The sequence below is a fragment of the Cyanistes caeruleus genome, chromosome 11 (genome assembly GCF_971803275.1).
Source record: "Cyanistes caeruleus chromosome 11, bCyaCae1.hap1.1, whole genome shotgun sequence".
NCBI lineage: Eukaryota > Metazoa > Chordata > Aves > Passeriformes > Paridae > Cyanistes > Cyanistes caeruleus.
Window position 1 is genome coordinate 1,094,494 of NC_141711.1, and position 15,414 is coordinate 1,109,907.

Below are 15,414 nucleotides of genomic sequence, written 5' to 3' on the forward strand. Positions count from 1 at the left end.
CTCCAGCACAAGGCTTTGAGGAGCTGCACGAGCAGGGCTCTCCTGCTGCCACAGCAGGATCAGGTTTGCCAGGCAGACATTAAAGATCTCATTGATCCCTTTGTACTGCCAAGGAAAGGCTCTGATCCTCAGGCAGGTGTGGGATTTGGGATTCTCACAGCTCTGCTCAGCCTCCTTCGGTTCCTTCCCAGGCTAGCCCCAGCACAGAGATGCTGTTCTGCCAGGGCACAAAGCAGGTTTCACCTCCAGCATTCCCAGATCCCATTCCCTCGATGCTGCTGGCAGCACCTGCACACCCAGCAGGGCACACCCAGCAGCAGCTGAGTGCCAGATCCAGGCTCCCCCTGCTCTGGGATTCCCCAGCCAGGCTGGCACTGGAGACCCAGCACCGCTGGCAGCCACAGATCAGCCCCGTGACAAGTGCACAGCGTTTCCTCTGCATGAGGACACACTCGCTTAGCACTGCCACGAGTCCAGCAGAATTCCTCTTCCCAGAGCTCTGGGAGGGAATGTGGGGCCGCTTATTTCCAGGTAGATTTTGTGTTTGTCCCTGCAAGATCTCGAGCCAAACCCCAAGGTAACGGCCCTCCCATTGTGCTGACAAATCCTCTCCAGGCAAAAGCCAGCTCTTTATGCACTGTCACTGCAATCATTTGGATATTTTTGCTGTTATATGGGCAGGGAGAAGCCCTGGTTGAGGTCAAACCCTTGCTGGTCATCTTTCCCAAGACAAATCCTTAGCACAGTCCTCTCAGCGTGAAGGGTTTATACATCACACACAAATTCTGCTGAGTTACACACCCATTTCTATGACAGGCTGTATTTTATAGATCAAAAACCCCCAAACAATGTCTTCCAAATATATCTGTTATATCTGTGACGCCTGAAATGAGGATGAGCAGCATGGCTTTAAAATAAAACGGGAATGGCTTTGTGGGTTTGGCATCTGCCGAAGGATTCAGGTTCAATAGCACAGACACCACTTTGCCAACTGTTAAGGAAAACAGATTCCAGTTGTACCACATTTTTCTTGATTTATGTGAGCACTGGGAAAAAGATGAGGGGGGAAAAATAACCTGCAAAGCAAAAAAAAAATTAATTTTTTTACCTTGTTTTGCTGTTGTGACTGTGAAGCTGCTGAGTCTGAGAGGCTGCAGGATCCCCCAGAGCTGAGCACAGGCACAGGCAGACCCTGCTCCTGTGGATCTGCCCATCCCTGGGCACTGGGAGGTCACTGGGCTGCCCCTGAGTACCAGCAGGGTCTGTGGGGCTGCTGGGGCTCATTTGGGAAGCTCACAGGAATGAAAAAGAGTGTGATAAAAATCAGATAAAAATCACATCTCTGCTTACACTGAGCACTGACCTGCTGCAGGCAGGAGTCAGGTCATGTACTGCTGTTTGAAATCAGGTACTGCCTAATTCAGGCCTGACACATTCTCTAGGATACAAGATTTTGTAATATAAAGCAGGTCCCAGAGCAGCCCTGGGTTTGCTGTTGCTCCCCACCACCCCCAGCCCAGCCCAGCCCAGCAGCCCCTCATGGCACCCAGACAAGTCTGGGGAAGTTCTCTGTCCAAATTAGGAATAAAAATAACTTTTCTAAAGGGGCCAGGAGGGAGCAGTCCCTGTGCTCCCCCCTGCAGCTCACAGCCCTCCATCCCCAGCACAGCCTGAGCCCATTAGAGCCAATTCCATCTCTCCCAGTGCTGCCTCTCCCTGCCAGGCCATTTGCTCCCTGCTTTCTATTTTTAAACCTGCTCCAGCTCCTGAGAGTGTTTTGTTCAGTGCAGTGACAGGCTGTCACTTACCCGAACATGGCCCTTCCCTGTGCTCAGCATCCCAGGGAATTCACCCAGCACTTGGACACTTCCCTGCCAGGCTCCCTGCAGGGCACAGGGAGCTCTGCAGTGCAGCCATGGGCTCCTGGGCATGGGATCCTGGAATGATTTGGGTTGGGAGGGACCCCAAATCCCCCCCAGTGCCCCCAGCCACGGCAGGGACACCTCCCACTGTCCGATCCCCAATGTCCAGCCTGGCCTTGGGCACTGCCAGGGATCCAGGGCAGCCCCAGCTGCTCTGGGGAGAAGCACACACAGCGCACACATTCATTGCTAAAAATTCCTTGTGAGAAAGCAGCAAAAGTCAAACCAAAGCAATTCTGAGCAATAAAGCCTTGCCTACAGTGTGTCCCATCCCTTCCTGCCACAAATCAGCGAGTCTGCCCCGAGGAACTGCTGGCATTTTAATAAACTGCTCTGAGCTGCTTCCTGCTTTAGAGCAGGGGTGAAACCTCTCAGCTCCTCCTGCAGCCTGTCCTTGCTGACACACAACTGCTGTGTCAGGGCCCAGGGGAGCCCCAGATCCACTCCAAAGGCTGGACTTCATCCTGGAGGTCTTTTCCAACCTTAATGATTCCATGATTCCAAGGAATGGCTCCACTCCAGTTCTGCACGTGGTGTTGAGCAGAGTTTGGAGCCAGGCCCAGCTCCTGGGTCCTGAAATCTGTGTAAATCTGGAGCTCAGAGCTCCAGCAGAGCCCCAGAATCACCCCTGGGCTGTGTTTCCTTGCCCACATCTGTCCGAGCAGAGCCATGGGAGGCACAGCTGAGGAGGCACCAGCAGAGTTTCACTGCCAGATGGAGCAGCACCAGCTTGGCTGAGCAGGACATTTTACAGCCCCATTCCTCGGTGCTTTTGTGCCCAGAGTTACTTTATTCTCTTCTGAAATGCAAGGAGATTCTTCCTGAGAAAATAAGCACATGGGTAGGAGGCTTTTTTTAACAATTCGATTGCCCAGCAAAATACATTTTTCACAGGTGGGAAAAACGGTATTTGGGATTTATTTCATTTCTTCATGGATTTAATGCTCTTCACAGTTTACCACATCACTGAAATATTCCTGAAGAAGGAAAAGTGGCTTTTCCAAGGACTCCATTACCTCTGCTCTGCTCCTGTTCCACACTGAGGTGTTGGGGATCCTGGTGTGTTACAGACTTGTGCAGCTGCCCTGGGATCCTCCATGGGGCTGGAAACACCCAGGCCATCCCTCATTCCCACATTTCCACTTTAGCCAAACAAGAGCAAATGAGCTGGCACTCCCTCAGGGCTGCTGCCACCCTGGGCACTGCAGGCAGATGGAAAATTCATCTTTTTGTGTCAGCTTCCAAAATCCTGTGAAGTCCAAAATCCCGGTGTCCAATTCACCTGGGACACCAACATTCTGCTGCAGGAGATGGAGCAGGCAGTGAGCTCCCAGTTCAGAGAATCCCAGGATCCCTGAAGCTTTGGGAAAAGCCCTCCCAGCCCAGGGAGTCCCAGCTGTGCCCAACCCCACCCTGTCCCCAGCCCAGAGCCCTCAGTGCCACCTCCAGGGATGGACACTCCAACCCCTTTCCAGTTGTCCATTCCAGTTGTCCAGAGTCTGCTGGGAAATCAAAATGTCTTTTCCTCCTCTGAAAAGCCTGCACTGTAGCCATAGTAGATATATCTCAAAAAGAGAATTTCCTTTGCATCATCATCCACGGAATGGGTTGGGATGGAAGGAACCTTAAGGATCATCCAGTTACTGGGAGATTTTCTGTACTGCTGTCAGATAGAAAAACTACAAACCTGCAGAAAGTCGTTTAATTAATTTTTATTGTCAATATAATTTCTGTGCATCCAAGCCCTGCCACAAAATTACCTGCTTTAAAAATCACTAAACCATCTCTATTAGTGCTGGATTTTATTCCTGCAAAAATAACAACTTCCGGCCAAATTTGAGCTGACAGTTTGTCTTTATTTTTGTACTTATTCCTGCCATTTTTTATTAAATGGAATTTGGCCTTGATCCTGTCCATTAGGACTCGCTTTTGATGGGATCCACATGGGAAACAACTCCATGGGGAACAAACTCAGTCCTGTCTCTGCTGGGGAGATGCTGTCTGCTCTTAGGAGCTGCCATTAAATCCCAGGGTTCAATTCCAGCCATCCATTAGATTCACCTGGATCTTATTATTTCAGCACCAAGCTGTGGGTAGCAAGAGGTGCTTTTAAACCAGCAAATGCTGGACACCAGGACATCCATGGGGACAAGTGCTCTGCTCTGACACCTGCAGTCAGTCAAGCCAAGCTTTCTTTGGCCATGAAACGTTGACTTCTAACACTGACTGCTCTGTGTTTCTCTCAAGACAGCAAAAATTAATTTGTATTTTAAAAGGAAGGAGCTACAACAGCTGTACAAGTGTGAGAGCAAGATCTGAGGAACTGCTGCGACAGCAGGAGAGCTCCAGGATCACACCCAGGCAGCTCCAGATTCTCCAGCCTGTGATCTGGCAGGGGCTCCAGGGCACTGCCCCTGGGCTAGGGCAGCGTGCCAGCTGTGCCAGCTGTGCCAGCTGTGCCCTCCCTGGCCGTGGCTGTGCTGTGTGACAGGAGAGCTGTCCCTGCAGGGCATCCTCGTCCCAGCACCCTCTCACCCTGCACAGCCACACCTTTCCAGCAGTTCCCTTCACTGTCCCCACACAGAGCCAAGCCTGTTGCTGGTGCTGCTAAAGCCTCTGAGGTGGCTCAGTATTCCTAAACCACATCTTTTCTCTATTTATCCCGTGATTGATTGTTCTGAGCCCTAACATCATCTTAATGGCAGGATGAAAAAGCTGATCAGGCAGATGACAGAGCTCACACAGGGACAGAGATGCTCCATCCCCTCCTCACCCAGCACAGCTCTGCCCTTCCCAGCCCAAGCCCTGAGCAAGACCTTAAAGAAAGTGCTCACATTCACAGCATAAGTACATACAACAGCAATGGTTTCGTGTATCTCTATAAAAACACCCACATACACATCCATGCTCAGAGGCATTAAACAGAACCATCACCAGGATGAAATCTTGTGACCTGTGACTGCTCCAAGCCGTCCCCTCCACCCCCACAGCTCAAGCCATCCTTTCCCCAAACCCCAGACCAAAGCAGAGCTGTTGGATGTGCCCTGAATGTGCAAACACTGGAGCTGCAGCACCTCAGGCAGCGCAGGGCATTGGGAAGGGGAGGTCTCCAGGCTTCCTCCTCTTCCCAGTGTCAATCAGAGGCCAGGCAGCCCAAGTGCTTCACTGATCCCAAGGCACTGAGAGGTGATCTCCAGCCAGGAGCACGTCCCAGGGCTTTGGGAACATTTGCCAAGCTCATTTCAAAGGGCTGGGAAGGGAGGCACCGGCCAGCATCACCCGACAGCTGAGGGATAAGAGAATGCCCAGACTCTCACAGCATCTTAATGCTCTCCAGATCCCAAATGACACAGCAAAAGTGTCCTCAGCACCACAGCCTCAGCCACAGGGACCTGGGGCTGGCCTCTGTCCCCACAGAAAAGCTGGGATCCCTGTGGGAAGCTTAGGTGTGCCCAGGGTGCCCCATCCTGCACCCAATACGGCTCTGCTGCAAAAGGCTTTGCTCCAAAACACAGCCCACGGAGCTGGACACCCCTGAGCACCCACTGCTCCCACCCAGACCCTCTGAGCTCCCAAAGAATGGGGCACACACAGCCCATGGACACCCCTGACAACCCACTGCTCCCACCCTGACCCTCTGAGCTCCCAAAGAATGGGGCACACACAGCCCATGGACACCCCTGAGCACCCACTGCTGATCCCCTGAGCTCCCAAAACAGAGCACAGCCCATGGACACCCCTGAGCACCCACTGCTGATCACTGCTCCCACCCTGAGCTCCCAAAACAGAGCTCACAGAGCCCAGGGTGGCCCTGGGGACAGGGGCACATCCAAGAGCTGCAGCCCAGCCTGGCAGCAGGAGCCATCAGTGTGCTCCCGGGGCTGGAGAGCTCTGCAGGCTCTGAGGGCTGGGCTCAGCCAGGGGAAGCACAAGGGGACTGCCAGGAGGGAGCTGTGGGCACCACCTTTCCCTGCCCCTGAGCAGGAGCAGCCTTTATTGCCTTTAAATTGCTGATGGCTCAGAACAACTGCACTGCCTTCAGCAGAAGGGCTTGGGAGGACCTCGTGAATCATCAGTAACGAGCAAAGCTCTGGAAATCCTTGTTCTCCTTTAGATTTCTCTCTGCCTGGGTACCCTCTCACCACACTAATGACCTGGCTAGATTGGATTCCATGCTCTCCAAACAGCCTTAATTACATGCTTCGTATCTCCCGATATTATGATAAAATTCATCATAGTCCAGTGTCTGGGACAGTCAGCATTGTCACTCATTGAGATTAATTTGAATACAACTATAAATAGAAATAACAACATCTGATCTTACGAAACAGAGTATTGTGCTGGATGGTTTTAATGCCTCCGAGCAAAACTCATTTAATAGAATAAAATATGGAACAGACTACATGTAGTTTTGTAGTATTACTGTTATGAGATTCCAAAGCAGATCAATAATTCTTTCATAAAAATTAATGCCTTGAAATGATCCCTCCATTTGTCATTCCAGAGAGGTCACCTTATTTTGTTTCAAAGAGTAAATTGCACAAGTGAACTTGCTGAAAATCTCTTTTCCCCATTCCTGCACCCCTTGTGCCAGCCCCTGTTATCCCTGACCCCTCTGCCCATCATCCCTCCCTGTCCCTCTCCATGAATGAGCATCCCTCTCCTGGCAGCACCACTCTCCTTCCAAATGACCCTTTGCAGTCCCTGCTGCCTCAAGAGAGACACTTGAAAACAGATTAAGAGCCAAGATTATTGCTCAAATTGAATTTTGCCTTGTCAAGAAAATTAATTTTACCTCCAAAACACAGCGTTCCAGAAAAACACATTCACAGCACCTCCAACCTCTCATTAGTGACTCCCCATGTGGAATTCTTGAAGTGAGGATTTTCCTGGCCTTTAGTTTATATAGGGAAAATCAGATTCCACATGTCTGTGGTGCAGCCTCACAGCTGAGGCACAGCACATCATGGCTCAGGGTGCTGACACACATCAGGGCCTCACTATCAACAAGGACAAATACTGAGAGGCTGCTAAAATGAAAGCTCATTAAGGAACACAAAAAAAAAAACAAACACAAAACCCTCTTCTTTTTTTTTTTTTTTTTAGAAGAGGCAAAGAATTAAAGGTTGCTGTTTCCTATTTTCAGCTTTTTCTTCCACTCTGTGTGAGAAACTGAAGAATGTGGAGTTTCCTGAAATATCTTTTCTAAAATGAATCATTACTCTGTTGCCTATAAAGTATTGTCCTGTTTGAAGTGAGGAGAGGAAAATGCAACAATCAGATCAGGAGTTCACAATAAATTAGCATCCAGAGAAAAATACTGCTGAAATGTGGGAGTTTTCTTCCCCAGCACCAGTGAGAGCCCAGGTACATTCCATCAATGAAAATTCTATCAATTAAACTTCTCCACATGTCATCAGGGCAAGGTCAGCAGGAGGGGCTCAACACATGGATCTGGAATGGAAATTACATCCCATGGAATGTGTCTCTATCCCACATCCCTGCAAGAAACCTGAACTGAGAGGGAGGAAGAGCCAGTTTGCAAACATTTCCCTGGGAATTAAAAGGAGTTTGTAGAAACTGATCAGATCAGCAGTGTGGAACCCATCAGCAACCAAACATTTCCCAGGGATCTGTTGGAACCATGGGATCACACACGGTTCTGTGCATCCTCACACAGCCCTGCCCTTCCTCCCTGTGCCCGAGGAGCATTCCTGGCAGGAGCAGGCTCCAGTGCTCCCCTGACTCCCTGGAGCAGCTGAGCCTCAGCCCCAGCCCCATCCCATGGCATCCCATGGCATCCCATCCCAATCCCCATCCCATCCCATCCCAATCCCCATCCCATCCCAATCCCCATCCCATCCCAATCCCCATCCCATCCCAATCCCCATCCCCATCCCCATCCCATCCCATCCCATCCCAATCCCCATCCCATCCCAATCCCCATCCCAATCCCCATCCCATCCCAATCCCCATCCAATCCCAGCCTGACAGCCTCCCCCAGAGAGCCTGGCAAAAGCGTGTGCATTTCACAAGAAAAGAGCAGCATCCTACTCAGAACTGCACTTTTAAGCTCCCTTCCTTTCCAAATAATCTCATTTTTGAGATTACTGTGTCTGGAGCAGAAGGCAGGACTGCAACTGTCATCTTCCTCCTTCGGCAGGAAGGAAAGGCAGCCAACACCCCCAGGGAGATCAGGGATGTTCCAATTTACACTCCCTTAGCCCAGTGTGCTGCAAAGTTCCCTGAAGGGGCTCAGGAACAGCTCCCTTGGGGCCACAAGAGCCACCCCTGATAAAATCCCACAGAGATTTGGACAAGAACAAAATGATTCTTAATCGACTCTTTCAGGTTGCATCCACCGAGGACACAAACCTGAAGCAGTAATTTGTTTATTATTAATGCCTGTCATGAGAAGTCCGTAATTCTAAAGGAGCACAAAAATAAGATTTCCAGCATTAAAAAAAAATAAATCAGGGTGCTGATATTCCCCATATTGCGTGGCTCTACTCCCAGAAAACATGAAACACCCTGGCAATGGTTTTATCATGGAGCTCCATTTGCAGGGAAAGCTACGACCCTGCAAAGGAGCAGCATTTTCTCCAAAGCAAAACCAGCAGCCTAAAAACATCCTGCCTGAACTCCCCGGCGCATTTGGAAGCAGCTTTCCAAATTATTCTGGTGTTATTTTTAGGAGAGATATTTAATTTATGACCAGGCTGCTATTTACTGGTGAGCACTGATAGAATTGTGTTGTGAAGAAGTCCCTGCCTTGGACGCAGTCGGATATTGGGGCAGGGCCATGGGCACGCTCCAGCAGCCCGAGGCTGATCCCTCCTGCAGCAGGAACCTGCCCTGCTCCCCACATCCCTCCTGGCAGCCCTGGCACGGGATGGGACCCAGCCCCAGGGCTGCAGGCACCGTCCCTCCTGCCAGGGCTCTCATCCTGCTGGATGGGGTGAAGAGCAGAGATGGAAAGCAGAGAGTCCAGCCCGAGGCACCTCCCGGGGAAGCCGTGGCCAAGCTGGAGCAGCTCCGGCACACTCAGACACCCAGCCCTGTTCCCCCCTGCCCGGCTGGGCTCTGCCCTGCTCCTGCTGCTGCTCACTCCTCACTTTAACCCCAGAGCCTCCAGCAGCTCCCAGCAAGCCCTTGGCAGCGGCAGATGCTGAACCCAGGGGTGCAGCCTCCCCTCCCTCAGCCCCTGGGCTTGCACAGGGCGCTTCTGTCCCTCTCACTTCGTTCTGGAATCCTCCCAGATGGGGCCTGACAGGACATCCTGCCCCACTGGCAATCCCTGTGCCCACCCACACATTCTGTGGGGCCTGGCAGGAGCAGTGAGCACCCCCAAAGCCTCAGCTTGGCTCCATCAGCACCAGCCCCTCAGCTGGAGAAAGGGAGAGGCAGGGCTGGAGCTCCCCTGGGCTCCAGCAGGACTCTGTGCCTTCCCCACACTCCTGGAGGAGCCTTCCCACCCCAACCTTCCAACCCCAGCCTCTTTTATCCACGAGCGGCTCCAGAGCATGCTCCCAGGACAAGGGAGGGGAGAGGTCCCGAGGCAGGGGAGGGACTCTGATCACACAGCAAACACCCCAAGTGTCATGGACATCCCTCCCATCATTTTTTCACCCCAGGAAAGCTCCTCCAAAACCTCCAGCAGTAATTGCATGGATGAATTCCAGCCGAGGAGCCAGGCACTGCCTCTCCCTGCTGATCCACCTGTTGGCTGTGGCTGAGGATGCTCCCAGCTCTGTGCAGCGCTGGGAGCGGGTGAGCTGCAGGCAGAGATAACAGAGCCTCCCATGCAGAGAGGAAGATGAACAGCCTGGATGGATCCAGCCCCTCCTGGGGTGGAAGCGCCTGAAGCACCAGGGGCTGGCTGAGGCAGCCCTGCTGTGCTCTGGATGGGTTATATATACATATATATATCTATACAGATGTATTTACACAGATTTGCTCCCTGCATTAAGGCACAGCACAAATACTTCTCTTCATTGGCAGAGAAGCAGAAACTCCAGTAAGATTCCTTTGCAGAGGCCTCCACGGAGCTTTTACCTAGCAGATGTGAGGGAAAAGCCAGCTTGGCATGCAAGGAAGTGTTCAAGAGCCATCCACCCACCCCTCACCCACTGCCCCAGGCAGTGAAACCCACGGTGACTCCGGAGAAAGAAGCTGCCTGCCACACTCAGGAATTTCAAAGAGTTCTGGGGTTAACAAGATATTTTGTGATTGGTACTTGATTTTCCTCTTTCCACTAACTTTGAGCTTCTCATCCACCCACACACAATGACACTTATTTGCTGAACAGGTCCAGTTCTCATCCTAAAATAGTTCTTTTCTATTTCTCTTTGGCTGAGCATGTTCTGAGCTGTATTTTGAAGGAGGAGAGGACAATAGGGAGACAATGCTTTACGGCATGGAAGATCTGCTTGAAGGCAGCTCATCCAAGCTGCAAAGTAGATATTCAGTAAAATCCCTCAGTATGGGCCAGTTCCTGCTTTCTGGATGATTTGGTTAAATTGCAGTTTTGAACAGATGCTTAGTCACAATACATTAAAGTACTCAGTTTATATAAATATCTCTACATGGAGAAGCTGCCCAAATATCTTATTTTCTGCAAATTCCACTACGTAACGTATCACCAAAGACTTTGCAGGTATTGTGGCATTATCCAAAAACCTCCCGGTGCCTACAATTCCCTTCTGAGCTGCATCTCGGTCGGGAGCGCCCCGGACTCGCTGCGGGATGAGAACTGGAGTGGATGAGCTGCCCGATCTCACCCTCCTGGCTGGTGGCAGCTGCTGGAGCCCAACCCGAGCACAACTTCAGCCCGGCTCACGTCCCTGCGAGCTGCTGGGCTCCGGCAGAACGTGAGCTGTGTGTCCTGCAGCCCGGGGAGCGGGGCCGGCCAGAGGGCACGGGCATGGAGCGGGGAACGGAGCGGTGCAGCCGGGCATAGAGCCGGGCATGGAGAGGGGAACGGAGCCGGGCACGGAGCGGTGCAGCCGGGCATAGAGCCGGGCATGGAGCGGGGAACGGAGCGGTGCAGCCGGGCATAGAGCCGGGCATAGAGCCGGGCATGGAGCGGGGCACGGAGCGGGGAACGGAGCGGTGGAGCCGGGCATAGAGCCGGGCATAGAGCCGGGCATAGAGCCGGGCATGGAGCGGGGAACGGAGCGGGGAACGGAGCGGTGCAGCCGGGCATAGAGAGGGGAACGGAGCCGGGCATACAGCCGGGCATAGAGCCGGGCACGGGAACGGAGCCGGGCACGGAGCCGGGCACAGAGCGGTGGAGCCGGGCACAGAGCCGGGCACGGAGCGGGGCACGGAGCGGGGAACGGAGCGGTGGAGCCGGGCATACAGAGGGCAACGGAGCCGGGCATAGAGCCGGGCACAGAGCCGGGCACAGAGCCGGGCACAGAGCCGGGCACAGAGCCGGGCACGGAGCGGGGCACGGAGCCGGGCACAGAGCGGGGCACAGAGCGGTGGAGCCGGGCATAGAGCCGGGCATAGAGCCGGGCATGGAGCGGGGAACGGAGCGGTGGAGCCGGGCACAGAGCCGGGCACAGAGCCGGGCACAGAGCGGTGGAACCGGGCACAGAGCGGTGGAGCCGGGCACAGAGCCGGGCACAGAGCCGGGCACAGAGCGGTGGAGCCGGGCACAGAGCCGGGCACAGAGCCGGGCACAGAGCCGGGCACAGAGCCGGGCACAGAGCCGGGCTGGCTCCTCCAAACGAGGAGCTGCTCGGTGAAGCCGCACAAACCGTGCGAGGTTCAGCACGGCGCTGAATCCGGCAGGATGCGCTCGAATCTGCCAGGAGGGGAGGCGAGCGAGGCAAAGAGACAGCTCGCCGCTGTGGCTTCAGGAAAACAGGCAGGGCACAGCCCGGCCGGGCAGAGCGGAGCGCAGCGGGCAGCGAGGGCGGCATCGCCGGAGATGGCACCGGCAGCCAGATGGGAATGAGGAGGCTCGGCGGCTGCTGACAGCACCGAGAGCATTCGCCGTGAAAACCTCACAAGTTTCCAGCTGGGAAAAGCGGGGGATCTCTCCGCCCGCTGCACAAAAATAAAAAAATCCCTCCACCACCTTCCGCATGCGAAGGCGTAGGACAGGGAGCAAAGAACTCCGCTGCTCACGATGCATCTGGTGGCGCTTCTGTCACTGTCACCGCACCCGCGATCGCTGCCGAGGAGCACCCGGCGCTCGCTGCGGGGCCCGGCGGCTGCAGCAGCGGCCCGGGGGGACATCCCAGCCCTGGGGGGGACATCCCAGCCCTGGGGGGGACATCCCAGCCCCCAAGGGGGACACCCCAGCCCCCAAGGGGGACACCCCAGCCCCCAAGGGGGGGACACCCCATCCCTGGGGGGGCATCCCAGCCCTGGGGGGGACATCCCAGCCCTGGGGGGGACATCCCAGCCCCCCGGGGGGACATCCCAGCCCCCCGGGGGGACATCCCAGCCCCCCGGGGGACACCCGCAGACGCCCCGGGGATGAAGCCCTGGTCAGACGCGGCCAGATGGGCTGGCAGGGCCGTGGGGCAGGGGGATGAGCGGCCGGGGGTGCCGGCTGTCGGTGGCCGAGCCCCGCGAGGTGCAGCGCGCACGGGGAGAGGAGAGCAGCGGGGAACGGGCAGGCGCTGCAGCGCGTCTCCCCCGCACACACACGCACGGCTCTCTAATCCTCCGCCTCTGCTCATCCCTCGCTCCTCCCGGAGCCGCCGGAGCCTGGAGCGCCGCTCCCGGGATGCAGCCGCCCCCGGAGCTCCCGCTCCGGCCGGCCGGGCTCGGGAGGGAGCCGGGAGCCGATCCGGGCAGGCGCTGGCTGCTGGGGCTGCCCCGCACAGCCCCGGCTCCGCCGGAGAAAGCCCCTCCCGACCCTGTCCCGACCCTGTCCCGACCCTGTCCCGACCCCCCGCGACCCCCTGCCCGCAGCGCCGGGATTCCGTGTGCCCGCATCCATCCCCGCCGAGGCACGGCTCCTCTAACGCCACCCCAGCGCAACCAGCGCCTCTTCTCGCCTTTTTTCTTTTTTTTCCTCCTTTCCCTCAGGCGTTGCTTCGTGCAAATGGGGCGATAAATCCAGAAAGCGCCACGCACCGTGGAGAAGGGAGACGGGGAGGGGAAGCAGCTGCTCCGGAGGGAGGCGGATGGAGCGCCCGGAGAGGCGCAGGGGGAGCCGGAGCGGCGGAGCCCCGCGGCACGGCCCTACCTGGAACAGCCGGAGGATGTTGGCCACCATAATGGACACGGAACTTCCCGACGCCCCGATCACTCCAACTACTTTCTCCGGCTTGACGAAGACGGGCGGCTCGCCGTTGGTGCACCTCACGTCGGAGGTGTCCTTCTGGATGAGCGCCTGGACGAAGGTGAGGGACTGCTCCAGCGCGTAGGTGTCCCGAGAGCAGGTGTCCAGGATGCGGGCACCCAGCGTCACGTTGGGCAGCAGCTCCGGGTCGCTGTTGATCTGGTCCAGGGCGTAGAGCATCGCCTCCAGCCTGTGGATGCCGTTCTCCTTCTTGATGTCCCCGCAGGGGGAGCCCGGGGGGCCCTTGGCGTGCACGGGGAAGAGGCCGCCCAGGGTGATGTCCCCCTCCAGCCGGATGGAGTGGGGCGCGTACATCTCCTGCCCGCGGGCCGCGTCCCCGAGCAGCAGCTCCAGCAGGCAGCAGGGCAGCTCCAGCAGCGCCAGCAGCCGCAGCACCCTGCCCGCCCGGCCCATGGTGATGCCGCCGCCGCCCCCGGGGGCCGGGCCGGGCGGGATGGCCGGGGGAGGGCTGCGGGTTCGGCCGCTGCCCTGCCCTGCCCTGCCCTGCCCTGCCCTGCCCTGCCCTGCCCTGCCCTGCCCTGCCCGCCGCGCTCCGCTACCGGCACTGGGGACGGCGCCGCTGCCGCTGCCGCTTTAAGCGGCCGGAGCCGCCCGCCCCCCGGCCCGCCCCGCCCGCCCCGCCCGCCGCCGCTGCGCAGCGCCCGCCGCACCGCCCCCCGGCACCGAACCGGCACCGAACCGGGCACCGAGCGGGCACCGAACCGGCACCGAACCGGGCACCGAACCGGGCACAGAGCGGGCACCGAACCGGGCACCGAACCGGGCACCGAGCGGGCACCGAACCGGGCACCGAACCGGGCACCGAACCGGGCACCGAGCGGGCACCGAACCGGGCACCGAACCGGGCACCGAGCGGGCACCGAGCGGGCACCGAACCGGGCACCGAACCGGGCACCGAGCGGGCACCGAGCGGGCACCGAACCGGGCACCGAGCGGGCACCGAGCGGGCACCGAACCGGGCACCGAGCGGGCACCGAACCGGGCACCGAGCGGGCACCGAGCCGGCACCGAACCGGGCACCGAGCGGGCACCGAGCGGGCACCGAGCGGGCACCGAACCGGGCACCGAACCGGCACCGAACCGGGCACAGAGCGGGCACCGAGCGGGCACCGAACCGGCACCGAGCGGGCACCGAGCGGGCACCGAGCGGGCACCGAACCGGGCACCGAGCGGGCACCGAACCGGGCACCGAGCGGGCACAGAGCGGGCACCGAGCGGGCACCGAACCGGCACCGAACCGGGCACCGAACCGGCACCGAGCGGGCACCGAGCCGGGCACAGAGCGGGCACCGAGCGGGCACCGAACCGGGCACCGAGCCGGGCACCGAACCGGGCACCGAACCGGGCACCGAGCGGGCACCGGGCCGCCGGGGGCTGGCCACAGAGCCGCCCTGCCGCGGATCGGGCTCGCAGGTGGAGCCGGAGCCGCCGGCGCTGGGGACGGGGAACCGGGGGAACGGGGGGACCGAGGGACCGGGGGAACCGGGGGGAACCGGGGGGAACGGGGGAACCGGGGGGGACCGGGGGGAACGGGGGGACCGGGGGGGACCGGGGGGAACGGGGGGACCGGGGCTCCCCGCGGCCGCAGCCGGAGCCGGGCAGCGCGGCTCGGGAGCGCCCGCCAAAGGCGCTGCGTGGGGGATGCTCGCTCAGCCTCGCTGGAGCATCCTCCTCCTCCTCCCCCTCCTCCTCCTCCTCCTCCTCCTCCTCCTCCTCCTCCTCCTCCTCCTCCTCCCCCGCTCGCTCTCCCGGCGGTGCCAGCGCGGGGCTCGGGGACAGCCGGGGACAGCGGCAGCATCCAGCCAGCCCAGGGCATGCAGAGCATCAGTCCGGACTGTGCCGTGGGAACGGGATCCTCCCTCCGCGCTGGGTCCCGGGGGGCGCTGAGGAAGAGGAGGAGGAGGAGGAGTTCGGATGTAACCCCGTGCTCCCAAACCCGAAGTAATGCAGCTGATCGCGTTCTAGTTTAAGAACTCCAGACCCGTTTTCCTTCTGCACACCCGGATCCGAGGATGCTGGAACACCTTGGTTTTGTGAAACTCTGACACCCAAAGGGACAGCACCTGTTGCCGTTCCCTTCTGACCAGCAAATCCCTACCCTGCCACATTCCCGATGCCGGGCCAATGCAGAACGCATCCGAGAGATGTTCCCACCGCACCAAACAC

At 57.9% G+C, this 15,414-nt stretch overlaps 1 protein-coding gene across 3 annotated transcripts in view; it reads right to left on the reverse strand.

Moving 5' to 3' along the window:
• GRM7 (glutamate metabotropic receptor 7) overlaps positions 1–13,716 on the reverse strand; it is a 201,844-nt gene extending 188,128 nt beyond the window's left edge. For 2 of the 3 annotated variants that reach the window (XM_086845232.1, XM_086845231.1), the window contains exon 1: positions 13,132–13,702. In XM_086845232.1, coding sequence (XP_086701358.1) covers positions 13,132–13,641 — 510 coding nt within the window. In that variant the 5' untranslated portion in view covers positions 13,642–13,702. Of the gene's footprint in view, positions 1–13,131 lie in introns of all 3 variants that reach the window. The other variant, XM_086845233.1, reaches the window with a different exon arrangement.
• Between the last annotated feature and the right edge of the window lie 1,698 nt (positions 13,717–15,414).